The sequence below is a fragment of the Sprattus sprattus genome, assembly GCF_963457725.1.
Source record: "Sprattus sprattus genome assembly, chromosome: 9".
Taxonomy (NCBI): domain Eukaryota; kingdom Metazoa; phylum Chordata; class Actinopteri; order Clupeiformes; family Clupeidae; genus Sprattus; species Sprattus sprattus.
This window is the reverse complement of record NC_137928.1, coordinates 16703463-16729836: the sequence shown is the minus strand read 5'-3', so window position 1 is coordinate 16729836 and position 26374 is coordinate 16703463. Positions and strand designations below refer to the sequence as shown.

Genomic DNA, 26374 nt, shown 5'->3' with positions numbered 1-26374 from the left:
CAGTACATTGATATTAGAGTAACCCTTTGCCCCATTACTTCTCTCAGGTTTTAACATCATTCAATACTTTGTGATCACGTTGAATATTCTTCACGTCTTTTATTGGTGAGCTGATTTTAGAAATTAAACTGCTTCAGGCTATGCAGCAAACAGTGTTGCCTGGTTGCTATGGTTACCAAGTTGCTATGCTCTAAGACATCTTTTAAAATTACATTTGCATGAAATCGTAACTAGTTATACTGTATAGCTGACGTCCGCAAGTTAACTTAAATGTTAAATGTAATACAATTATAATAAGAAAAGGTAGAAACTGGTGCAGTTTCGCTGCTTTTACCCCAAACACAGAAATGTAACAGACTGATAAGTACATTTTTGCAACCCTAGCAACTGCCAACCCTTATGCTGGTTACATTGTATCATGAGCTAAAGTTAAATAACTAAGATCCAATAAGAAAATAAAATCTAAAAAATATTATCTGTCGTTTCTTCTACACAAAAGTGAGATTTAATGTAAGATTAAGGCCTAAATCTCCGTCTCCTCAGATCAGGGTCATATTCTTTTATCTTGATATTTTCTATTCTGGATTCTTCTGTTTGTCTGCTTGTAGATTCCCGTTTCAAACAGAGTCTCATTGATGGACAGTGAGACACGTGAGAAAGAGACCAAGGAGTTCATCATGCAGCTGTTCTGTCACGTAAACTCAGACATTCTGAGCTCCTTACTTGTTTAAGTTTACATTACTATATATCAATAAATGCAATATGTATTGCTAATGCGTGTATAGCTTTATGATATGTTACTATGTATCAATAAATGCTATATGTATTGGTTACGTCTATAGATTTATGAAACATTACTGTATATCAATAACAGCATTTATTTATATTGCTCACATGTATAGCTTTTCTTGCAGGCTAAGACAGCATGCTGTCTCCCCAAGGGTTTTCTTTTGGAGGCTTTTTTTTCCTTTTATCTTTGTTATCATGGGAATTTGAGATATCAGGTTTAAGTTTTGTGTTAAGGTTATTCTGGGTAGACCTACTGCCTTTGTTTGAAATATGTGTTCCAGGGTTAGGGTGATATGCTTCAATCTTGTTCCAGGGTTATGGGGATATGCTTAAATCCTGTTCCAGGGTTAGGGTGATATGCTTAAATCTTGTTGAATGTATTGCGTGTGTGCTTGTCTCTGATTGGCGGTCCTCAGATAGCGGAGAAGGAGCCATGTATCTATGTGATTGACCAGGCTCAGTTTGTGGACCGCTCGTCGTGGCACTTCCTGACGGAGTTGGCGGAGCGGGCGCACGTGCTGCTCGTCCTGTCTGTGCTGCCCTACGCCTGCCAGAGCGAGCGCATGCCCGAGCTCCTCAACCTGCTGAAGGCGCCGCGCACCACCTTCCTCAAGCTCCCCGGCCTCGAGCCCTCCGTCATCGCCCAGCTCGCCTGCCAGATCCTCTGCGTCATACGCATCCCCACTGAATTGGAGCTGTGGGTGAAACTCTCATAAAGCTGACACATATTGCTGAGACGTATAGCTTGATGGTCAAGTTAAAGATGCAATAGCAATGGCCGAAGTAGTGGGTGGGACTTCCAAGCAGCGGAGTTGATTTGAAAAATGGTTAAGACGTTTACGTCCAGCAGTGACTCAGTTTCAGTTAAATGGTCCATTTTTGAGTGAGAAAAGTCAATTATAAGTGACTCTCACATGGGAGAAAACAGTCTTGTGTCTAACAGTCTTTGTTCCTCTCAGGGAGCCCTGAAACACTGACCATGTGGGTTGGGACTTTTGCTTTGCTTTTGTCTTGTGTAGTTTCTTGGTGGAGAGGAGTCACGGGGTGCCATATTACTGCGAGGAGCTGCTGAAGAGCCTGTACCTGAGTGACATGATCTACATCTCGGAGGTGGAGGAGGAAGAGGACTGTAAGGACCTGGACCTCCTCTTCCCAGGCCGAAATGTGTTGGTTCCCACAAGCAGCAAGGCCAATGTGGAGGAGGAGATAAAGAAGAAATCACTGGGTACCGTACGGCCACCTCCATAATTGTCGTACTCTTAATCTTTTTTAAGCTACTGTATTATTGTACTGTTGTTGTGTTATATGTTGTTATATGTTTTGTATCGTGGCACCAACAGGATCAGCGCTCCAAATTTTGTTGAATGCAAATGGCAATGACAAAAAAGGCTTTTCTATTCTCTTTCTATTTCTGTAACACGTCTTTCAGAGCAGACCGGATGAGATAGGACTGCTTCTTCTCTCCTGAATACACTGTTGTGCCATGACCAGTGGAACTAGAGATTGAGAGAGATTGTCTCTCTGTCATTAAACAATGATCCTGGCCTTACCAACCTATTGAGAAACGCAGCCCTGATCAATGAGATATCAGTTTAGGCTGGTTATTCTTGTAACACATACTGTATTTGTAGTTCATTATTATTGTATTTGTAGTTTATTAATATACACTTACTGAATGCATTGTCAATTGAGGTCCCATGAATGACAAATGTTGATAAATGACATGAATAAGTGATGGAATGTGTCATACACACTGTTAGGGCTCGACATTCTTACACAAGAAAACACAACGACCCTGAAGTGCAGGAAGATCACAGCGATGGATGAATCCAGTATCGAAAGACAGAAGTTCGTGTGCTTGACCAGCGAAGGAGCCAAATTCCATGACATTCCCATCCCTCTAACATTAAAAGGTACGGTAAAGATTTAATTTAATCAGATTATTTTACCTCTCTTTTAAAGCCCTCCTGCTTATGTCCATCAGACTGTTAATTCTAAGCGAAACCGATACACATTTAAAGTACAGTCTGCGATTCCAGTGAAAGGTTGCTGATGTTTGAGCTCAGCCAATCAAATTCCACCCCTCCCTTCCATGCTCCTGAAGCAACATGTTGATTGGCTGGAATAGTGTATGGCATGGTCCAAGTCATTTTATTTCCCATTGACAGAGCCAGGACTGGTCAAAAACTTTCTATGACTCTTTTATTTTTTTGAGCACTCAGACAGAATGGACTGCATCTGTAGCCTCTCAGGAAGAATGCAGTTATTTAGTGAGTTTAGCTGATTTTACTGTGCTATTTGTGCAGGAGTGTGTTTGTAACTTGTACCTTTTTTAAAACTTTGCTTTATTGAATCTTGTTTGGTTTATTTGATCGATTTGAAAATTCAGTGTGACACTTAGATTTTCTTTTTCAAACTTGTGTGTGTCACTCAGGGTATTGATATGCTAATGTTTTCACTTAATCTGTTTATTGAAAGTGTTTACTGTATATGGTTTCCTTGAGGCCACTGCTGCTCCAAGAACCAGATTGTGAAGCTTGACATCATCATCATCATAATGCACCCAATGCAGCTCAAAGTGCTTTACATTTGGAGCATTTAAAAACAAAAATAGATGAAAAATGGTAACAGAAATAAGTGTATCTATCAGAAACACTATCCAAAGCAATATTCACTTCTGATACGATTGTACTGTTTGCATGTAGACTTCAGTCAAAATAGGTCCTCTGATGTTGTGTCCCACTCTCTCTCTGCCTCTCTCTCTCTCTCTCCACTTGTGCAGGTATGGCCCTTGCCCACCTGGACCGGCTGGCGCCAGACGAGCAGATGGTAGTCAAGTGTGCCGCCATAATCGGGCACACCTTCACCACGCAAATGCTCACCAACATCCTGCCCGAGCTGACCGAGGACCATCTCTGCTACATGCTGGTGTCCCTCTTCAAGGCAGGCACCTTCCTCTGCGGGTCCCGGCAGGAGCACACGGCTGACCTCAGCCTGGTCACGGAGAAGTACGGCGTGCTCAGCTGCTACTGCAAGAAGGAGGACAGGGACAAGGAGGAGGAGAATGAGGGGGAGGAGGACGGTAAGACGTGGAGCGATGCGGGGTACCCGAGGGTTGAGAGCATTTCTGTTAGTATTTTACCATGGTGTGCTCTGCCTAAGGTAGCAACGTTATGTGGCAGTAAGTCAGTACTCTACCTATCGGATATGGTTAGGTCACATATGCTGTTGTCAGAATACCAAAGCTGAATATTGAGAGGCAGGATGCTGATGAAAAACTGAGAGTTAAGCGCAGAGAGTGTCAACGCGGGGCTCAGGGTTTATTTCGTGCATTTCTGCTAGTATTTCACTATGATCAGCTCTGCCTTGGCAGCATGGCATGGGATTAGGTCACACATCCTGAGTACTAGATCAGTAGAAAGAAGCACAACAAAAAGGCTAGAAGCAAAACAACCCTCCCCGTGTGTGTGTGTGTAGTGTGTGTAGAGGATGGTGATGGTGACCTGGCATCGGAGGGCGGCGTGTGGCACTGTGAGGTGATGCGCTTCCGCACAGCGCTGGTGAGGGAGACGGCCTACGACCTGTGGCTGCAGGAGCAGCGGCGCGACATCCACAACAAGTGCGCCGCATACCTGCTGAAGCGCGCCCACCGCTGCATGCACTGCTCCAGCGACGAGTTTATCTTCGGCCACAAGGCCGTCCTGGGGCGGGACATCGTCGAGAGCCACAGGGTGCTCAACGCGCAGGAGTCCTGCGAGAAGGCCATGTTCGAATACCAGGACATACCCACAGATTTGGGCAGGCGTCGAGGTATGTGTGTCTGGAGAAATATGAAGTAATATTCACAGTCACACACAAATCTCCAAACACAGATTTGAAAGATTCCCTCGGGATTCCCTAACCAATGCAAGAATGTTCTATACATACACTCCTTCTAGTATCTGTGTTAAGAAAGACATATCCTCTGGGAAAATATACTCAGATATTTATATACAATGACGACTTAAACACAGACTTGAGGGATTCCCTCGGGATTCCCTGACCAATGCAAGAATGTTCTTTACATACACTCCTTCTAGTATCTGTTTTAAGAAAGACATATCCACTGGGAAAATATACTCAGAGATTAATGCACAGATGTCCATTCATACAGTCCTAAAATGGCCAAACTAAAACACTGGCACTAGAGAGGTCCTTCTTTATGACACCTGACAACTGGCAACTTTATGGCACCTCTAGCTTCCCCAATACACTTATATGCCACTAAATCATGCGTACTGTGCCTTTAAGACAGACTGTGTATGTAACATATTCAAATGCTGTTACTTATTAGTATTAAAACGAGCAGGATACTTTACATATCTCATAGGTACAGTCAGATGGTGGATTAGTCTCCTTTTGTTTCATATTGAAATAAATGTATACCAAATATTGATACCTACAGTATTAAAATAAACTGCCTATCAAACCCCAATCACACATTACCACAAATGCGCTCTCAAGTTCACAGGTGCCAACAAGCATCGGCTAACCAGTATTTGATGAAAATTTTGCTTGGATCCAAATACTATCCATATTTACACACAAGATGTTTGAGCATCATGCCTTTCTATTCCAGTACTGTGTCCCTATGTGCTGTTGACCAGCTTTATGAAAGCACATCTTTCAATTGCAGTACTGTGTCCCTATGAGCTGTGTAACCAGCCTTATGAAAGCACATCTTTCTTGTCCTCCAGGAACAATCCAGGAACACACAGTGAAGCCGTTACTGGAAACTGAGTAAGGCTTACACCCCCACACGCAGCACAACACACAAGCACACACAGACATACACACACACACACTCACACACACACACACACAAACACACACACACACACACACACACACACACACACACACACACACTCACACTCACACTCACACACTTTCTCTCACACACTTTGTCTCTCACTAACACACACACACACACACACACACACACACACACACACACACACACACACACACACACACACACCACCCACACACACACACTATTTACCCTGTACCAAAAACCTGTTCTGTGGAGTCTTCACCAGCTCAAATGCATCTGTCAATCAAAGTCTGTAATCTGTGAAGATGCCCACAGCTGTCCGAATAAACTCCCATCTGAGAGGTGCTACTCATGAAAACTCACTTTCCTCTCAGCAGCATAGTACACATGTCTATTTTTTAGCTCACTGTATCCCTTCCTATATCGGTGTGTTGCTTTGATCTTCCCACGCAGTGAAGTTTCTGGATTCATTCATATACTTTGTCTCTAGGATACTGTGTGTTGTGATGCTTTTACATTCATCTGATTCAGCTTTAATCCTAAATGATTTACAGTTCCTGTTGTTTGTGATTATGTCCTCCCTTAGTCCTCCCTTCGGCTTCGGTAATGTAATTCCACAAGTTGAGCTATAGAAACACAGCTTTGCATCTTATCTAGTCTAAAGTGCTGCCAATGTCATCAACACGGGAGTCTCAGTGGACCCTCCTTTTCCTTTCCGTCAGGGATCTGGTGGACACTTTGGCTCAGCTGGATGCCATAATCCAGAACCACCAGGAGGGGGCGAAGCAGAGCAAGAAGTGCTGCTGTGCTCAGGTGGTTGACGTCGTGCTGACGCCCATGGCGCGCCACTGGATAGGTGTGGGCGACGTGGCCAAGGCCCTGTACTATCTGCTGGAGATTTCTGCCGCCACAATGTACCTATCCAAGAACTTCAGGGTGTGTGTCTGTGTGTGGTGTGTTTGTGTGAGCGTCTATGAATGAAGTAGTGTGAATGTGTGTTTGTGTGCACGTGTGTGTATGAGAAGGTGTGTGTGTGTGTGTGTGTGTGTGTGGCAGGAATGTCAATATATGTGTACACAACTGTGCAACATAATTTGACAAAATGTTGCTTTGCAACAGGCTCAGGCGTACCTGAATGAGATCCAGGCCATACTGGACAACGTGAAGGCTGGGAGACCTGCGTTTGAGACAGCAGAAAAGGGCAAAGTGAAGATCTGCAAATTTGAGAAGGCCTGTGTGTGTCGCCTCAAGGGAGAGGTAGGGCTGCGAAAGAACACAGATCTGAAAGCATGATCTTAACTCATCGCTGGGGCTTTATGAAGTTTGTTAGCTTAAGTTAACATTATCTCCTTTTGAGCTGGGTCATGTTTGAGGTTTCTCCCTTAGGTTAGTCCTCATTAAAAAGGAGTTGAACTTTGCCACTGTCACCTATGTGTTGCACTAGAGGGGTTTAGGCCTTGAGTTCAGTAAAGCATGATGAATGGAAATTGAAAGAATTCAATTTGTATTTTGTATGCACCCCATTATTCAGCTCACACACAAAACTTAGCCTTTAGGGAGCATATTAAGTCACTCTCTCCAACACACACACACCTAAGTTTTCCTAATCTCACTGACCAACCGCCAGAGCTTTTGGCTGATGGGATCTTGTGTAACAGAGCACGCATGTTTGATGTGAACTGTGGCGCTTTGGGCACCCCCTCGTCCCAACACCCCCACCCTCTCCTGTGTTGCCGTGATGTTGTAGGTGTTGTTCAACACGGGTCAGATCGAGGAGGCGGAGGTCATGTTTGCCAAGGCCCTGAAGCTGCTGAGAAGGAGACTGCCCATGACCCCAGTCACAGCTGCCATCAAGTTCGTCTACGAGAGGATGAAGATGCTCCACCTCCAGCGTCAGGAACTAGAGATCCCTGAGTAGGACCTACAACACACCCAGGGCTCGAAATTGGCACCCGCCAAGCGCCAATGGCGTGTAGATTTTTGGGCTGGCGACTAAATTGTCTCCGATGCCCCGCCACTTGGCGAGTGACATTGCGGAGCAAATCTCCCGACTATTGCGCCCGTCATTGTTAAAAATAGCTTGCAACGCCAATACGGACAGTGGGAGAAGGGAAGGGGTAACATAAAGTTCTTAGAATTTTAATACAACAATTTTGCCAGCGAATACAAAGTTCTAATACTTTGCCGGCGAATACAAAGGTTATAAAGTTATAATATTTCGAGCGAGGTTTTAAAGTTGAAATCGACTTAGTTGAATCAAAATCAAATCAATCCCAATATACAAGTTCTACTGCTTACCCACTAATGATCGCATTTTAGTTTTTTTTATCAACCATGCTTTTTCAGGATTTCTTTTAAAGCAGTTGAATGAATGAGGGAGATGGTTCCATTCCCAGGCTGAAAGCTAAAATAATGTGCTGATTCATTGCCGTTGCATCACCTCAAGCAAAGGTGCAGAGAACATCTAGGGAGGAAGAAACAACAGCCACAACAGCAGCTACAGCTACACCAAGGGCATGTTGCAGTAGGTGGCTCATTGTATTTTGTGTAACACATGTATTCATAACATCAAGCCTTTCGCCCACTACACTTTCATGCTCCGGTAAGATTTTTTCCTTTGCTCTCGCACGCCCCCTTCAGTGAAGCAGAGGTACTGTTTGCCTTCCCTTTGTTTTTTTCAATGCGGTTTTTTGTCAGATCAGTAAGACTATAGTATAATAAGCTTTTGAATATCCATGCTGTAGAGTTAGTTGGACAATATTAATCTATCATATAGGTGTCATTTAAAAGCTTAATTTAGATTTTTTTTTAGTAGACCTAATGCAGCGCTTCTTATGAGGTTAAATTAATTCATCTGAAGTACATTTTTAATAGCCAACTCTTGAATGTGCTTTAAAAAATTGTGGTCATGCAAAGTAAATTAAATAATAAATGTATCGTGAAGGAGGGCCTTTAAGGATTCCCGGGTATAGCATACAGCGCGTGTTGTGGCAGTCACCAGCCAATTGGGCAATATTGGTTGATTTCTTTGAATCCATTCTGAGAGTGATTCACAATGATATTAAAATCATAGGTAAAGATTGTTTATATCAAACAATGTCAGTGTAGGTCTGAAATGGCAGGTTTAATTTTGGCCGGTAAAAAATATGATTGGCTGGTAAAAAATGTCATCTACCAGCCATGTTGGCTGGTGAGCCAAAAAGTTAATTTCGAGCCCTGAACACACCTGCTCACTTTTACCCAGCTGCCCTTTAACCTGCTACCTTTAACTTTAGCACCTTTACCTGACTACCTTTACCTGGCACCTTTAACTTCAGCACCTTTAACCTGCCCAACTTTACCCATAGCACCTTTAACCTGCCCAACTATACCCATAGCACCTTTACCCATAGCACCTTTAACCTGGCTAATTTTACCCATAGCACCTTTAACCTGGCTAATTTTACCCATAGTACCTCTAACCTGGCTAACTTTACCCAGCACCATTAACCATAGCCGTAAGTAATCTGTGAACCTTTTTTTTCACCTGCCTACCTTTAACTCTTACACCTTGAACTTGAAGACCTGTAACCTGTTCACCTTTAAACCTGAACACCTCTAACCTGCTCAAGTTTTACCTGCTGACCAGCTCATTTTTTACCTGTTCATCTTCTATCATTTATTCACATGAATTACTGCTTACCCACCTGGTCTACTGCCAACTCCACATCCCTTAAACCAGTCTTGTCTCTTAACAAACAGGCTCTCAAAATACTTGACAAAAAACCTGAATCACATCATCACTGTTCAGTCCCCCATAAGTACAGAGTTTTAAGTTGGGACAACCTGATCACATTTAAGAACTGCTGTTGAATGTTCAAAATCCGGTTTTACCTGGCCCCCCCACCACTAAGCAGCCTAGTCAAATTTAGAACAGCAGCAACCAGTGCTACTCGAGGGGCAGCAAGAGGAGACTGTGATATTCCTTTAAAAAAAGTGTGTTTGGATAGTCGGTTTCCTCAGTTAGTTCAGCCTGGGAATGGAACCATCTCCCTCATTCATTCAACTGCTTTAAAAGAAATCCTGAAAAAGCATGGTTGATAAAAAAAACTAAAATGCGATCATTAGTGGGTAAGCAGTAGAACTTGTATATTGGGATTGATTTGATTTTGATTTTGATTTATTTATTTTATGGTCTATTTTTGATTTATGTTTGATAAAATGGAATGGAAACTAGCCTTTTGGCTATAATTTGGCTATAATTTACATCTCAATGTGCATGAATGTACACTGCCCCTCTTGATCAAATAAACAAATTGTATTGTATTGTATCCTGTGCACCTTTAAAATGTAAGGACTTTTTGTCATCCTATATTAATAGCCACTTGCAATAGACCTTTAACTCACACTGTGCTAAAAATGTTCTGGGGTCCTGTAGGGAAAAGAGGCTGGCATTTCTGCACGAGCAGATTTACTGCCTGTCCTACATGTGGAAGATCAGCTCCATCAAGAGGCTGCCCAACATTAAACGTGCATTGGTGGCTATCACCATGGAAGATAACTCAGCCATGCTAACTGCACAGCAGGAAAAGGTGAAGCAGAATACACACACACGCACATGCACATGCACACACACACGCACGCACGTACGCACGCACACACAGACACAGACACACGCACACGCAAGCAAATCACTTTAGCAGCTGAATTTCATCATCCATAATGGTTCTTACTATGAACAGGCACTTCCATAGCTGAGTATAATAATCCACAATGATTTCAACTCTCCGTCTCTCTCTCTTTCTCCATCTCTATCTCTCTCTCTCCTCCCTCCTCAGTCGATGTTCTCCATGATAGACATGTTTCAGTTCAGCCAGATCTCGGGGCAGGAGGAGGATTACAGCAAGTACGAGCGGCAGCTCTTTGAGCAGTGCGCCCGGCTGCCCGACACCTCAGATTCATACACCCTCATCGCTCACTTCACACGCAACCTCTGCATCACGCGCCTCTGCGAAGGACACCTGGAGGAGGCCATCCAGTACGGTGTGTGTGTGTGTGTGTGTGTGTGTGTGTGTGTGTGAGCACACGTGTTTGTGTGTGCGGAGCTGTTTGCATGTGTGTGTTGTTACGTGCACGGCTCAATGCATAAAACATAAAGGGGAGGCCACGCAGAATTGATAATAAGTTATGTATTTAATGATAAAGATTTATATTTATATTGTAAAGAATGCCAAAAAGTGTGGTGAAATTCAAAATTGTACCCAATCACCTGCTACAGAGACAGAGAGAGATTTGGAAAAGCAGGGAGAGACAACAGGCATGCCGATATCACAGGGCCTAGACCCGCCAGGGTCCTAACATCCCCCTCTTAAGACAGAAGCCCACCTAAGTGAGATTCTGCACTACCAAAAAACCCATTTACCGTGCTAGACCAAACCAATCCCAACTAACAAGCAGTCCCATAGCCACACAACACTCAAACTGGGGCCAGACTGTGAAAAATACCCAATCTATTCACACACTCACCACTCCTCATGCTCACCAGTCACACAACCAGCGGCCCTGGAAAAGCAATCTAAGAGGGACAGGGAAAGAGACAGGAGAGGAGAGAAATTAGTGTAGTCAACAGGCAACAACCATACAACCTATCCGCCCACTCCTGGGGCGCAGGACAACGCATTAGTCCATGTCAAATGGACATTTCCCTTCAATACATTGTGAGGGGTGAAACCACTGTACAACAAAAAGAAGCCATAAATCTCGGTGACCACCCCCACAATTGGCAAACAGATCCATATAATAAATTCACACCCCAGGAAGAGACTGGTGGCTTTGCCTTTATATCCTTGAAAGAAGAATCTGAAGGCCGATGACAAACGATAACCCTGTAACAAATATTATATTTTCTCATGACACGGAGGGCTTTATCGCAGAACCAGACCATTCAAAAGAAGAGGAAAAACATGCCTATTAGACCCATTCCAATTTTCTGAGAATCCTTCACTGATTGTGCGCGACTCTTCGCCCGAGTCACCGCACTAGCAATGAAAACATCCGGAAACTCTGTGACACAGTCATCTTGTTTAGTAGCCTCTATGGGCTCAGTTCATACCCGGTCCCCAGTCACAATGATACCCAGAATCACATGCACTCCTGTCACAGGCAACACCAGCTGAACCCCAACAAGTACTTCACCCTGCACAAGATCAGAACCCAGCACGATCATACAGTATGCAGGGGAACTGACATGGTTTGCATTCCCATACCATGAATAAAAATACATTTTCCTGTAGTAGAACAAACAAAAAAAAACGCTAAAACGCATTCTGCGACAAACGTCTCTGTCGCACCAGTGTCCCGCAAAATTTTAGCAAGCTTTTTATCAGAGCTACCCACAAATGAAATAAAGCCATCAGTTATGAAAAGGGCATGCCGATATCTCAGGGCGGGGCCTAGACCCGCCAGGGTCGTAACAGTGTATGCATGTCTGTAATGCTAGAGAGAGAGGGTTTGTGTGTGATTACTTGCACATTTCTATGTGTATTGTTTGTGTGTGTGTGTGTGTGTGTGTGTGTGTCTGTAGTACCAACAGCACTTATGAGAGTACACAGACTGTAAGACTGATTTGCCTTGGCAGGTTTCCGGACCAGGAAGGTGATTAAGGGGCTGAACCAGGCGGGCGTAGACTTGTGGCTGATGGCCATCCTCAACCCACCCATGCTCTTCACCAAAAGGTTAGCTTGCTGTGCCACGACGTCGCTATGGCAACATACTGCTCAGCCCACTGCCATGACTCACACCCTAAAGCCCACAGAGAACGCTAAACAGATGTTTAATTAACAGATGCACTTTCCCTACACTTTAAAATGTTTGGGAGAAAAATAGATAGTATTCACACAGTGAGACATTACCTGCAGATGTGGAATTGCTTCTTGTGATGGACAGTGTTAAGGAAATCACTAAATATTCACGATTACAGGTGTTTGTAATTAGTTATGTATCTATGCATGTGTGTGCATTTAATTCCTACAGAGATACAATTTTTATATAGGATGTATGGTGTATTATTTACCTGTTGTTTCAATTTGTTATAATATTGAATTAATCTGACTGGATCTTTGTTGGATGGCTATTTAATTGTTTTCACTTTCCAGTTGTGCTAGGAGTACAGATGTTTCAATGCTGTGATGAGCGCATTCAATAGTGTGTTTAGCTGTCATTCACTGTTGTGTTTGACTGTCGGGTGTGTGATTCTTCCCCCACCTCCCTCAGATATAGTACGTTTGTGCAGACTACCCTGAGACTGGAGTACCTAAGCACCACAACCGGGGTCAGCACTGGCAGAGGCTGGTTTTACACCTCCTGCTTCAACTGCATGCTCTACGCTGGTAAAGACCAACTCAGACTCTTCCCAAACACTTCTCTCTAAGAATGCTAGTAATGCTCTTTATGTCTCTGCGATGGTAAAGACGAACTTAGACTCTTCACAAACACTTTTGTTGTGTCTTTGCTGGTAACATACTCAGACTCTTCACAAACACTTTTGTTGCCTATAGGCTGGTAAAGACAAACTCAGAGACTTCACAAACAGTTCTGTTGTAGGTAACCCTCATACCTGTCCCTCTTCTGAGCTCTTGGCGTTGTGTTGTTTGCAAACAGCCTGCCTCAGCTGCATGTTTTACGCTGGAAAAAACAGCTCAACTAAAGAGCCCTTGTCTTCTACACTCCCTCTCCACTTTCAAATCAAAACCAAGACTCATCCTTTCCCGCAAAACAAGTATAGTTATACTCATAAATATTCCTCGTCCCTGCTCTCACTGTTGAGTTTTTATACAGCTTACTTCAACAGTAGACCAATATCCTGAAATGGTTTCTTGTAGGTCTTTAAATGGATCTACATAAAGTTAAATGTCCATTGAATGAGTCCAGGTGAGAAGCACATCCACAGCTGTGCATTTGTACTGTCCGTTCTGTTATCCATTTAGTTACAGTCTGAACCCATGGAGTAATCACATAAAAGTCTTTGTAAAGAGCTTTATTTTTTTCTCCACTTGGAAAGTCTCCAAGTTTTCCATATTTTATGTTTCAGACTCATGTTGAAATGGGTTCAATTCCTTTTTCTTTTTCGCATCAGTCTACACACAATACTCCACAATGACAAAGCAAAAACAGGCTTTTGGAGTGTTTTGTTAACTTATTGAAATAAAACTGAAATATGCTATTGGCATAAGTATTCAGAATCCAAGTATTCTTTTAGTACTTGGTTAAAGCACCTTTGGCAGCAATGACAAGTCTTCTTGGAAATTATCCTACAAGCTTGGCATCCCTTTCTTTTGGACAGTTCTCCCATTCTTCCTGACAGAACTATTCAAGCTGAACAAGGTTGTATGGTGAGTATCCGTGCACAGCCACTTTCAGGTCTCTCCAGAGATGCTCTATTGGGTTCAGGTCCAGACTCTGGCAGGGTCTTTCACAAAGTTTTTGGCGGTATATTTCAGGTTGTTGTCTTGGTGAAATGTAAACCTTCGCCCCAGCCTGAGAACCTGAACACTCTGGAAAAGGTTTCCAATCAGGATTGCTTTTTATTTTTCTGCATCCATCTTTCCCTCTATGCTGACTGTGTGTGTGTGTGTGTGGCGATTTCAGGTTTTCTGGTCAGACGGCTGGATGAGTGCTTGATGTTCGTGCAGGACGCCCAGTCTGACCCCTGTCTGCTGGCTGATAAGGGCCTGATGTTCACCCTCTACGCGGCACTTGCCCTTTGGTGAGACAAGCACACACACACACACACACACACCTACACACACACACACACACACTCTCTCTCTGACATACAGAATACAACAGAAGCGATTACACCCCTGTGCAGTATCACTTGCATATCAAATGATTTGAAATTAATTGCAATTAACTCTATGTTAGGTGAAAATTCACACTCAAGTTTACCTCGGACTCCAGAATTGTGTATAAGCATAATTTTATCCAGCAACAACAACAAGCTTGTCAGGCTTACTCATGTCTTGGCAGATTAGAGAGAGACACAGGCTCTCTCTCTTCTGGAGGATGAGACACAGGGAAAAAGCCAAGGATCACTCCCAAACTGTAACAGGCAAAAGGTTTATATTGAAAGAAGTTAGCGTTCTCTGACACTAAAACACTATATCAGCAGAGATAACCACGTGGTGGGTCTCTCACGTCAGAGGTCATCTTGCTTTCCTTTTTGCAACGTAATGCATCAGCAAGGCAAAAAAGGACCACTAGTTCTTCTTATCAGTCCTCGCATAGAACATTGAACACATAGAAGGTACTTTTTTAAGCACACACACTCAGGGCCCTATCTTGCCGATCAGAAACGCAAGTAGGACGGCGCCAAGCGCAAGTAGCTGTGTGGGCGGCTCTATGGCGCAGTTGCTATTTTAACGGCGGAAAAAACACACTTGCGTCCAGCGCAAGTGTCAAAAGGGTTGGTCCAAAGGAGGTTACTCAGCCATAGGTGTGGTTTGGGCGTAATATGCAATAAACCAATCCGAGCATCATCTCACATTCCCTTTAAGAGCGAGGAGCGCATAGTCCATAGCGGCTTGTTATTTTGATGGCGGAATTACCTGGTGGAAGACCGGAAAAGTTCACAGCCGAGGAGACCGACGTGAGATTTACACCAATTTTTTGGCAAGCCATATATAATTACAAGGAAAATAAAGTATTTACCACAAATCATTGTGATATCCATATCCAAGATATTTTTAAAATAGGCATACATCAAGCGTAGCCTACACATTGACCCAAATGATTCAGGTTAATTGAAGCTACGTGACATTTGATTTATTGTATGGCTTTGTAAAAAGCCGGGAGATAGATATATATGGGGATGCGAGAAACCCTCCAAAAGTAAGCAAAGTCAAGCAAGCATGTCAAGATATTGCCGTGATTGTTTCTGCAACGGGGCACCCGAAAACGTTGCCGAAAACGCTATAATGACGTCCGGAGACGTGGGACATCCAAGCTGGAAGGTAACACACGTTCTCGTGGCTTCACGGGAGGTGGATCTGCCTCGACCGAGGATCTGACGGCAGCAGAGGACATCGCCACGTCTACCCTCACGCCTGAGAGCGTGCAGGGATTTGGGGGCATGGAAATCGGCACCCAAGCCAGTGCACCAGCTGACCAAACCCAAGGTACATAAATAAAGTCCACATACACAGAGATGAGTTTACAAGATTTATAATAATACTGGCATTAAATAAATGCAACAAAGCCATACAATAAATCAAATGTCACGCAGCTTCAATTAACCTGAATCATTTGGGGCAATTGTGTACGCTAGATGTATGCCTAGTTTTAAAATGTCTTGGATACGGATATCACAATGATTTCCTCATGTGGTAAATACTTTATTTTCCTTGTAATTATATATGGCTTGCCAAACAATTGGTGTAAATCTCTCGTGAAGACGACAGAAGTAAAGTGTAGCCTATAGGTCCTTGTGACGATGTGATCGTCCCTACAGGTGAATATGCTCTCTGGCTGCCACGCCACTGAGCCGGGCTCTTTGGTGTGGCGGTCAGAGCGCATGTTTGGCACCCTGTTGACCCGGGTTCGAGTCCGGGTGGGGTGACCACGTTCTCCCTTCGCTACAAATGGTGTCAGAAGTGGGATGCCCTGCTGTGAGGTCATCGGAAGCGCAACCAGGACCATTGTGTGAGGAACCCCCAGGAATGTTGACCCCGTGTGAAGGACCCCATGGTTGGGTGAAGCACTTGTGTGTGGGGTGCTCTGGATGGGAGAAGCATGATTGGTGTATGCATGATGAATGCCTGTGTGTGTGAAGTGTGGTTGCGCTTCCCGAAGGTGAGGGTAGTGTGACGATGTGATCGTCCCTACAGGTGAATATGCTCTCTGGCTGCCACGCCACTGAGTCGGGCTCTTTGGTGTGGCGGTCAGAGCGCATGTTTGGCACCCTGTTGACCCGGGTTCGAGTCCGGGTGGGGTGACCACGTTCTCCCTTCGCTACAGTCCTATACTGTGCGGGCAAGCACATGCGCCCTTAAAATAGCGTTCTAAATACGCGTTACACACTTTAGACATAGCGCCTCTGACATTAGACCAGCTTTTTTGTGGTCAATGGCGCACGGCGCACAGCGTTGTTTTGAAACTGCAAAATACCACTTGCGCCAGAGAAACGCCTTCTCTGTTCCGCCCCCGCCCATGTCGACGCAAGTTCATGTCGAAGCGCGCCTCTGGAGGGAAAATCGCGCTGTGCGCCGGGTGCAAGATAGGAATGATACATGCGTCGGTGACAATGTCAATTGCGCTGGGTGCAACATAGGGCCCTCAGAGTAAGAGACTCAGCACTTAAGAATCAAAGATATACAGAAACCGAAATGTCATGTTTCAGTTAACAAAGGCATATGATTAACACACATACATACTTGATGAAAGCCAGAGTCACTCAATAAATGCATTATTTCTTAGTTGACAAGAACTGTATTCCTTCTTATGAACAATCAAAAAGAAATACTATATTCAAAAAAGGCCTCAAATTAGAAACTCAATGCAACAAAACTGAATACACCTGTTATCACTGACACATAAGTTAGAAAAACCTCTGATCATTGAAAAAGATTGATTACACCTGTGAGTTCCAATCCTTATTGCATGAACATGGTTATAAAATGACCTGTGAACGGCAAAACATTCTCAACGTTGGACCTATGGGCTGCTGTGTCTTTCTGCACGTCTGCATCATGGCTCCACATGGAAAGTACTTGCTGGAGATCCAGAAAAGGATACAGGATGATCGCTGACCAACTGAAAACGTGGAAATCAGGTTGCATAGAATGAGCCACAGTAGTCCCACAACGACTCCACAGACAGTACGCTACTTGCAGTCTAGCTCTGAAAAACAGAAGTGCTTTAGACTTGGCACAGTCAGTGGTAATGAGAGTTTCTGTGACAGCTCAGACAGTGGGAAGGACATTACATAATGTCAACCTCTATGGAGGGCGGCCAAGAAAAAAACGTGCTTGCTCCTCAGCTCAAAACTGCAAGAATAAACTTTGCAAAAGGACTTGAAAAGAAGCCTGATGTATATTTCGAGGACATGCTTTGGTCAGATGAGACCAAGATAAAGAAGCCTGATGCATATTGTGAGGACATGTTTTGGTCAGATGAGACCAAGAAAAATTAGTTTGGCTCCGATGGGCTCCAGGATGTTTGGCCTGATCGGGATCAGGACTACCACAGAGAATGCATAGTCCCAACAGTGGAGAACAGAGGTGGGAGTGTGATGATATATGGGGCTGCATTAGTGCAAAAAGTGCCATTTATGGATGGCACCATGAATGCCTGTGGCTGTACCGAACTACTAGCTGACAATCTTGAAGGTTCAGAAGAGGAATATTGCCGCACAATGATTAAAATGAAAAATGTGAAAACTATGATATGGCCAGGTATGTCGCCCTATTTGAACACTACAGAACACCTTTTGGGCGTGTAAAAGAGAAATGTAGAGCAACACAACCCCTCCAGCAAAGAGCAGAAAAACATGTCTATGAAGAATGGCAGAACATCTCTTCCAGAATTTGTGCATCTCTGGGATCCACCATTTCGAGGAGGATTGAATCTTGTCATCAGAAATAAAGGTGGACGTAAGAAGCATTGAAAGGAAAGTTTTGAATCTCAGTAATCAAAGGTGTACTGTACTGTGTTGCATTGTGGGGCCTGTATTAACAATATGGTAAATCTGAACTGTTAGTATTCTATTTGTCATATGAGCAAACACCCTACTGTTCAACTTTAGAAGAAATTCAATTACTGTAAGTGATACAATTTTATAGTATGCATAAGAAAATGGCACACCTATGCACGTGCTCACAAACACCGAACACACACACACACACACACACACACACACACGCACAACTCAATGCATGCTTTTATCCTTTCACTTTGTGTGTGTGTGTGTGTGTGTGTGTAGGTACGTAAGGCTGTGTGACTGGCTGAGAGCGCGTTTGTTCTTCAGCAAGGCGAGTCATTTGTACCGTGAGGCTCCGTCCTCCCTGATGGCCGTCGGCGGAAACCTCATGTTTCTGGAGGCCAGCGTGCTGCTCTTCAGGAAAGCCCTGTTGGAAAACAATGAACACTTTCAGGACATCTACGCGAAAACACTCAAGGTCGGCACACATCACACAACACTACTCGCTTTGACAAATTGTCACTGTTCATCTCAGCCAGTATGGCAGGCAAAAGACGGGTAAATGGGTAGTTACAGGGTTTGGCCTCCAAACTCCCTAACAGCAAAGTCAGCCTTTCTGGCATCATCATTTCCTGACAATGGCTGGTAATGGTCACTTAAATCTCTTTATTTCCGTCTTTTTTTCTTTCTTTGTTTCTTTTTCTTTGTGTGTGTGTGTTTGATGGTGTTCAGCGCTTCACTGAGTTCAAGCAGCATTTCAGCACCAATCAGATCTACCAGCCGCGGGTGTTGCACCTGAGGGCCTACCTGCACCAGCTGGCCAGACACCAGACCAAGGCACAGGAGCTGCTGCAGAAAGCCCTGCTACTGTGTGACGCACAGGGCAACGACCTGGAGAGGACCTGTATTCAGCAGAGCCAGGTAACAAACACACACACACACACACACACACACACGCAAACACACACAAACACACATACACACACATATATATACACACACACACACACACACACACACACACGCACGCACGCACACACACACACACACACACACACACACACGTCTTTAGTGCACACACATTCAGATGAGCAAGGGCGTAACAATGGTGTTGACATTGGTGGGGACATAATGAGCGCGTAGGTTGATGGCGTTTAGACGGGGGGTCTGTGGGTCCTCCCCTAGAAAATTTTGCATTTTTTAGATGCAATTTCCAGCATTTTAACCAATTCTGGGGTGGATAGTGACAAATCCCTTTTGATTCACAGGGGACAAGATTGGCAAGATTGAGAATTGTTTTTTTTTGGTAAGCAAATCATTAAAGTGTCTGGTGACTTTACCATTATCACATGCAAAGGCATGTGTAAGATGTTTTGTTATTACATGTGTTTCTGAAATTTCAGGATCTGTAAGTAAAGCAGGTAATATGAGTTTGGGTGCTGCAGTCGTAGGGCATTTTGTATAAATTAACTGATGAAGTTTTAAGTGCACACTGCATAGATAAGTATGAAAAGTGCGAATAATAAAAGTGGAAATGTAGACGGAGGGCTACTTAGAGTTACCCATGAACATTTATTAGCTCTGTACAGTTCCCACAAAAATAAAACACCAACACCATGTAGAAATCAATTGTAAAAATACATTTACGTTAAATACTTTTTATGTTAACCATTCACAAACAAAGAAAAAAAGGCCAACATCCATTCAAACATAGTAAGAACGTGAAATCCTACAAAACATTTCTTTTATTGAGTTCGTAGCTTAAGCCTACTTGAGCCTGACCTGAGCTATTTACTACCCAAATCTTGCATGAAGGAGCCAAATGCATGGCGCCGCCGGTTATTGACACAGATAAACTGCTGGCATATTTCTTTTATGTTAATACTATCCAACATGTCCTGGTGGATATGGCAGACGGCAGCATGGTTCAACCGTGCCTGCGTCATTGTTGTCCTGAGCCATGTTTTCAACCTCCTCAGAGCACTGAAACTTCGCTCAGCCTCTGTTGACGATACAGGCATAACCAATAAAAGCCTCAAAAGGGTTTCCACCTGATCAAACAAGCCCCTGACCTCAACAGTCATGCTTCTGAAGAGATCAGCTGCATTTGAAATGGACTGTACTTTGTATTTGGAATGAAACATAGACAGCTGTACTTTTAGAGTGATGCTGTCAAGCTCTGGGTAGTCATTTGTCACTGAACTCACTGCTCCAGTGAGAAGGACATTCTCAAGTTCCTGTAAGACTTTCAAATCACGCTGGCTGAATCTCACTTCAAACTGGGTGTCTACAGAGTCCATTAGTTTGTAATATTCTGCCCTGTACCACTCCTCTGCTGTTGCAATGTGCTGGTTTGCTGCCCCAGCATAACGCTTTGGGGGGGCCCTTTGGTGGGGTACTTGAATGGGTTCAATCCCCAGGGAATCAATCATCTCCTCTGTTTTGTCAAAGATCTCCCTGAATCTCGCCACACTCCTATTGGCCCTTATAGAATCTCTGACACAACCAATTGCACTCATCATGCCAGCAACTGTCTCAGTCCGCTTCTGGAGAGACTTGTTCAAAGCCTCAAGTCTTTCAATCACCTCAAGCGCTAAATTAAGGCCAAGGACTGTTTTCCCCTTCTCAAATCTGTCTCTCAGCCCATTTGCTTTAGCATTGTTGGCTCCCATCTCCTCTAAACTGCTCAGGACACTTTCATATTGTGAAAGTACCGCTCTAACAGCAGGCCCCCTCACTGTCCATCTAGTTGGACAGAGAGGTCTGAGTGTGGCAGAAGGTCCCTCCGAGGCTGCTACTGCTGCAGAGAAGGTAGCTTTGAATTTTCCTGATATCTTGCTCAAAGTCCCCAGGTCATGCACCCACTGCAGCGCATCCCTGATTAAGGGGCTAGACTGGCATGCCGCCTGCGTAATTAGGTTGAGGCAATGGGCTCCGCAATGCAAGAACAGTGCCAAGGGCTGCTGTTTCTTTATCTCGGCTTGCACGCCAGAGTGAACACCTGCCATGTTGGCTGCCCCATCATAAGTTTGACCCCTTAATCCAGTAACAGGGATGTTTAGCCTTAACAACACATCCTTGGCTACCCGCGCGATTGCCTCCCCTGTGGTCCCCGAAAGCTCATATAAGCCTATGAAAGCTTCATGTGGCACCAGATCGTGGTCAACATATCTAATACAAATACACTCCTGTTCTACACCAGAGATGTCTTGTGTGCCGTCAATTATAATTGAATATTGTAGTACAGGTAATGCCTGTATGGATTTTGCAATGTGTCTGACTATACTATTGCCTAACAATTTCAGAATTTCATTTTGTACGAGGGGAGATGTATAATCGCAAAACCGGGAGAGCCAGTCAGTCAGTGCGGGCACATGATGGCAGCACTCCGATCCTATCCGATTCTCTCCATGGGGTCTCCATGGGGGGTTAACTGCTCTATCTCAAAGCACATGGAAGTGACAAATCTAGATCAGTTCAAATCAAATGCGGAATGTTTACATCTGCTACCGTTGATTATACAGTAAATACGTTGTGAAATGAAACAAAACCGTTGATTATGCAGTAAATACGTTGTGAAATGAAACAAAAACACACCACAGTTAAAGTTGTATTAGTATTGATTGATTCACATCGATATGAATGGATTACATGACTAACAACGGGTGGAAAAGTTATATGAAAATATTTGTTCACTGAATTAGCGCGTTCTGTCCCAAACAGTTGCGTTCCAGTTTCTAAGTTTCAGTTTCGCTTTCAGTATTTCAACGTGAATGAGAGGGAGCACAAGAACTGAGCGTCTAGCAGCGTTTATCATATCATATACATTATATATGATGCATGTATATGTCTGTGGGCACGATCTGAAGCACGTGCAAAAGTTGTTGTTGTCCAATTTGAATCAGATACGAGAGACACATGCGCGCCCAGTCCAATTACCAGCGGAATCTAATCGTGTGTCCAGGGGTTTACATCGGAGTCCAGTCGGACTCAAGTCGGACACAATGAATCTAGTTCTGGGGAGACACATGTGTCCAATATCCAATTTAAATCGGACTGAAATCGGAAATTGGACACATGTGTCCACACTGAGTGAGGCGAGCATCTTCTTGGGCTTTATGTTTCAAAAGTTGGTCAAAATTACCTTCATCATCACTGTGCCCGTGTAATGCCAAGCCCTGTCTCGCAAGGAACTGAATAGTACCTACAATGCTTTCAAGGCAATGTCTGTTGTTTTCTTGCTGTCTTGCTAATGCAGTCGACAGTTGTGCATCAACTGGGGTTCCTTCTTGGCTACAGACTGTGACTGCATGGTGGTGAGCTTTGCTACTTTGATGACACTGAAACCTAAGGAGGGCATTTTTCCAATTGGTGAAACCTTTGGAGGAGAAGGCTGGGTCTGCCTTTTTGGACAGCATGCTCTTGTTTATGGTGTATGTTTTTACACAATGAAAACACAAAATTCCTTTTACTGTGGGGCTATAATGAAGCCATGGATAACGCTTGTACCATTGTTCCTGGAAACGGAGGACTTTCTCAGGAAGTTTCTGAACAGGAATGCATTCAGGGTGAGGCTGATTAGGCTTGGACTGAATATCCAGGCTGTACCCTGCACTACTCTGCTCTTCACTGATGTCTCCTTCCCTGCTTTCACCTTCACCGCTGTCTCCCTCACTACTCTCTCTGATGCTATCTGGAACGGTTTCCTTAGAAAAAAAAGACCACTCAATTAAAAAACGGCCTTGTTTAAAAATATGAAAAGTAACCTAAGCTTAAGAGTTTAATTTAAACTTTGTGTTTTCATAGCCTGAGTAACATTGTAGTATATATCTTATACTAATGGCTCACCTGAGACTGAACCTGAGACTCCATCTGAGACTCCAACTGTCCTCTATCTGAGCTACAACCTGGCACACTTGCTGTTGGAGCATCCTATTCAAATAACACAATGTCCAAATTGGCCTTGAATTGTACGATACATTATACAATAACAGTACATTTAAGCTGTCAATGACACATTTTGAAAGCCACATGTATATATGAAGGCAAATACTTTTATACTTCTACTTAAGTGGAAATTCAAAGTGCATACTTCCACTTTTACTGGAGTAATATTTTACACCAGGTATCTATACTTTCACTTAAGTACGTAGTTAGTGTACTTCGTCCACCACTGATCATTTCACAGAGTTCTAAGATGCTAACCGTAGTTTTAACCGACTAGCTTAAAACAAGACTGATCAGATCAGAGTAATAAGGTTTAAACGAGTGCAATCAGTTCGTTGTGCATTTCTACACCAATCCGTGGAAGCCACGACATTTACAGCCACTTAGACAGCATAAATTAAACAAAACTTAGATGTCATTTTAGCAGCTCGGACGGTCGCCTCCACAGTGTGTGAAGCGACATTTCACTGAAGGGGGACGTGACCGAACAGGTTTTTAAAAGACTGTTCTGTGATAAACTTACTGTTGATTTGGTGAAATAGCCTCTTATGTCCGTTAGTTTCCTTTTCCTGCCCGAAGCAGACATTATCCTGCCCGAAGCAGACATTATCCTGCTGTCACCGCGCGCTTAACTACCAACCTAGCAACGATAACTAGTACAGGAAGATGAGCCAATCACAGATAGCAAGGCTGTCCCCACCAATGACACGCCGTCTTTGATAGAAGGTACACTACGCATACGCATGAGGGTAAAATGAACCATTTATTTCCCGAATGCCGTGCAATTACCCATTCAAAATTGGTATGGACATTTTAAACGTATCCAAATATTGGTATGGACACGTCCACAGCGTCCATACGCATTGTTACGCCCATGCAGATGAGTATAAACATTTGCTCACGCACTTGCACACACACAGACACACAGACATACAGACACACAGACATAACTCATACATCTCCCTGCATGTACATACAAACAGAAGGGTACTGTTGTAGCTAAAAACTCTTTGGGCCCTATCTTGCCGATCAGAAACGCAAGTAGGACGGCGCCAAGCGCAAGTAGCTGTGTGGGCGGCTCTATGGCGCAGTTGCTATTTTAACGGCGGAAAAAACACACTTGCGTCCAGCGCAAGTGTCAAAAGGGTTGGTCCAAAGGAGGTTACTCAGCCATAGGTGTGGTTTGGGCGTAATATGCAATAAACCAATCCGAGCGTCATTTCACATTCCCTTTAAGAGCGAGAAGCGCATAGTCCATAGCGGCTTGTTATTTTGATGGCGGAATTACCTGGTGGAAGACCGGAGAAGTTCACAGCCGAGGAGACCGACGTGAGATTTACACCAATTTTTTGGCAAGCCATATATAATTACAAGGAAAATAAAGTATTTACCACTTGAGGAAATCATTGTGAAATCCATATCCAAGATATTTTAAAAATAAGCATACATGTAGCCTACACATTGACCCAAATGATTCAGGTTAATTGAAGCTGCGTGACATTTGATTTATTGTATGGCTTTGTAAAAAGCCGGGAGATAGATATATATGGGGATGCGAGAAACCCTCCAAAAGTAAGCAAAGTCAAGCAAGCATGTCAAGATATTGCCGTGATTGTTTCTGCAACGGGGCACCCGAAAACGTTGCCGAAAACGCTATAATAACGTCCGGAGACGTGGGACATCCAAGCTGGAAGGTAACACACGTTCTCGTGCCTTCACGGGAGGTGGATCTGCCTCGACCCAGGATCTGACGGCAGCAGAGGACATCGCCACGTCTACCCTCACGCCTGAGAGCGTGCAGGGATTTGGGGGCATGGAAATCGGCACCCAAGCCAGTGCACCAGCTGACCAAACCCAAGGTACATAAATAAAGTCCACATACACAGAGATGAGTTTACAAGATTTATAATAATACTGGCATTAAATAAATGCAACAAAGCCATACAATAAATCAAATGTCACGCAGCTTCAATTAACCTGAATCATTTGGGTCAATTGTGTACGCTAGATGTATGCCTAGTTTTTAAATGTCTTGGATACGGATATCACAATGATTTCCTCATGTGGTAAATACTTTACTTTCCTTGTAATTATATATGGCTTGCCAAACAATTGGTGTAAATCTCTCGTGAAGACGACAGAAGTAAAGTGTAGCCTACAGGTCCTATACTGTGCGGGCAAGCACATGCGCCCTTAAAATAGCGTTCTGAATACGCGTTACAGACTTTAGACATTGCGCCTCACATTAGACCAGCTTTTTTTTGGTCAATGGCGCACGGCGCACGGCGTTGTTTTGAAAACTGCAAAATACCACTTGCGCCAGAGAAACGCCTTCTCTGTTCCGCCCCCGCCCATGTCGACGCAAGTTCATTTCGAAGCGGACCTCTGGAGGGAAAATCGCGCTGTGCGCCGGGTGCAAGATAGGAATGATACTTGCGTCGGTGACAATGTCACTTGCGCTGGGTGCAAGATAGGGCCCTTTATCTGTTTCGGAATCATTTTCTTAATCAGAAGACCGGAGACTGGTTGTAGACATCTGGAAGTTGTATTTATTGTTCACTAGAAGAAACAACAAAGAGAGGTTTCCCGGGAGAGCTCTGGTGAGGAATATGCAGCAAGCTGTTTTAAAGGCCTCAGAACCCTGAGTTCCATGTGGACTATTCTGACTGGTTGTTTGTCAAACCCAATCAGAATGGTCTTATTTTAATATTGCAAACGTGGCTAGGTCCAGATGGCTCATATGGCTCTGTGCCAGACAGAGGAAGTGCAATAGTTGCTGAAACTCAGATACAACGTACCATTCATTCAACAAGGGAGAGACGAGGGGATTTCCCGGGCCCCTCAACTCGCAGTTTATCACTGTGTCGGTATACACCAGGTGTTTCTTAGATCTGGCCGTTCTGTTCAGTTCCACAAAGACACTCCAGGCACCTTTTTACATAGAAAATATCCTACAGTACCAAACACCTTTTGCTCACCACCACAAAAGCCTGCATAAAATGACTTCACAAATAACCCATCCTGTATTTCCCATTCTTTTTTATTTTTGTCTGTGCTGCACAATAGTGAGCCTCCCCCAAAATGAATTATGTGCTGACAGCAAGTATGACCTAAAGGTCACGCCACAAATATTACTGTAAAATCGGAGT

At 43.9% G+C, this 26374-nt stretch overlaps 1 protein-coding gene across 1 annotated transcript in view; it reads left to right on the top strand.

The window, feature by feature from the left end:
• LOC308370324 (adenylate cyclase type 10-like) overlaps positions 1-26374 on the top strand; it is a gene marked incomplete at both ends in the record, with an annotated part of 34720 nt that overhangs the window by 7871 nt on the left and 475 nt on the right. The window contains 17 exons of the mRNA XM_080844980.1: positions 609-695; positions 1206-1486; positions 1809-2014; positions 2550-2702; positions 3572-3871; positions 4267-4599; positions 5526-5568; positions 6328-6541; positions 6725-6862; positions 7353-7519; positions 10023-10176; positions 10423-10627; positions 12222-12318; positions 12857-12972; positions 14231-14348; positions 18606-18756; positions 19011-19199. Of these exons, the coding sequence (XP_080701106.1) occupies positions 609-695; positions 1206-1486; positions 1809-2014; positions 2550-2702; positions 3572-3871; positions 4267-4599; positions 5526-5568; positions 6328-6541; positions 6725-6862; positions 7353-7519; positions 10023-10176; positions 10423-10627; positions 12222-12318; positions 12857-12972; positions 14231-14348; positions 18606-18756; positions 19011-19199 (2952 nt within the window). The remainder of the gene's footprint in view (positions 1-608; positions 696-1205; positions 1487-1808; positions 2015-2549; positions 2703-3571; positions 3872-4266; positions 4600-5525; positions 5569-6327; positions 6542-6724; positions 6863-7352; positions 7520-10022; positions 10177-10422; positions 10628-12221; positions 12319-12856; positions 12973-14230; positions 14349-18605; positions 18757-19010; positions 19200-26374) is intronic.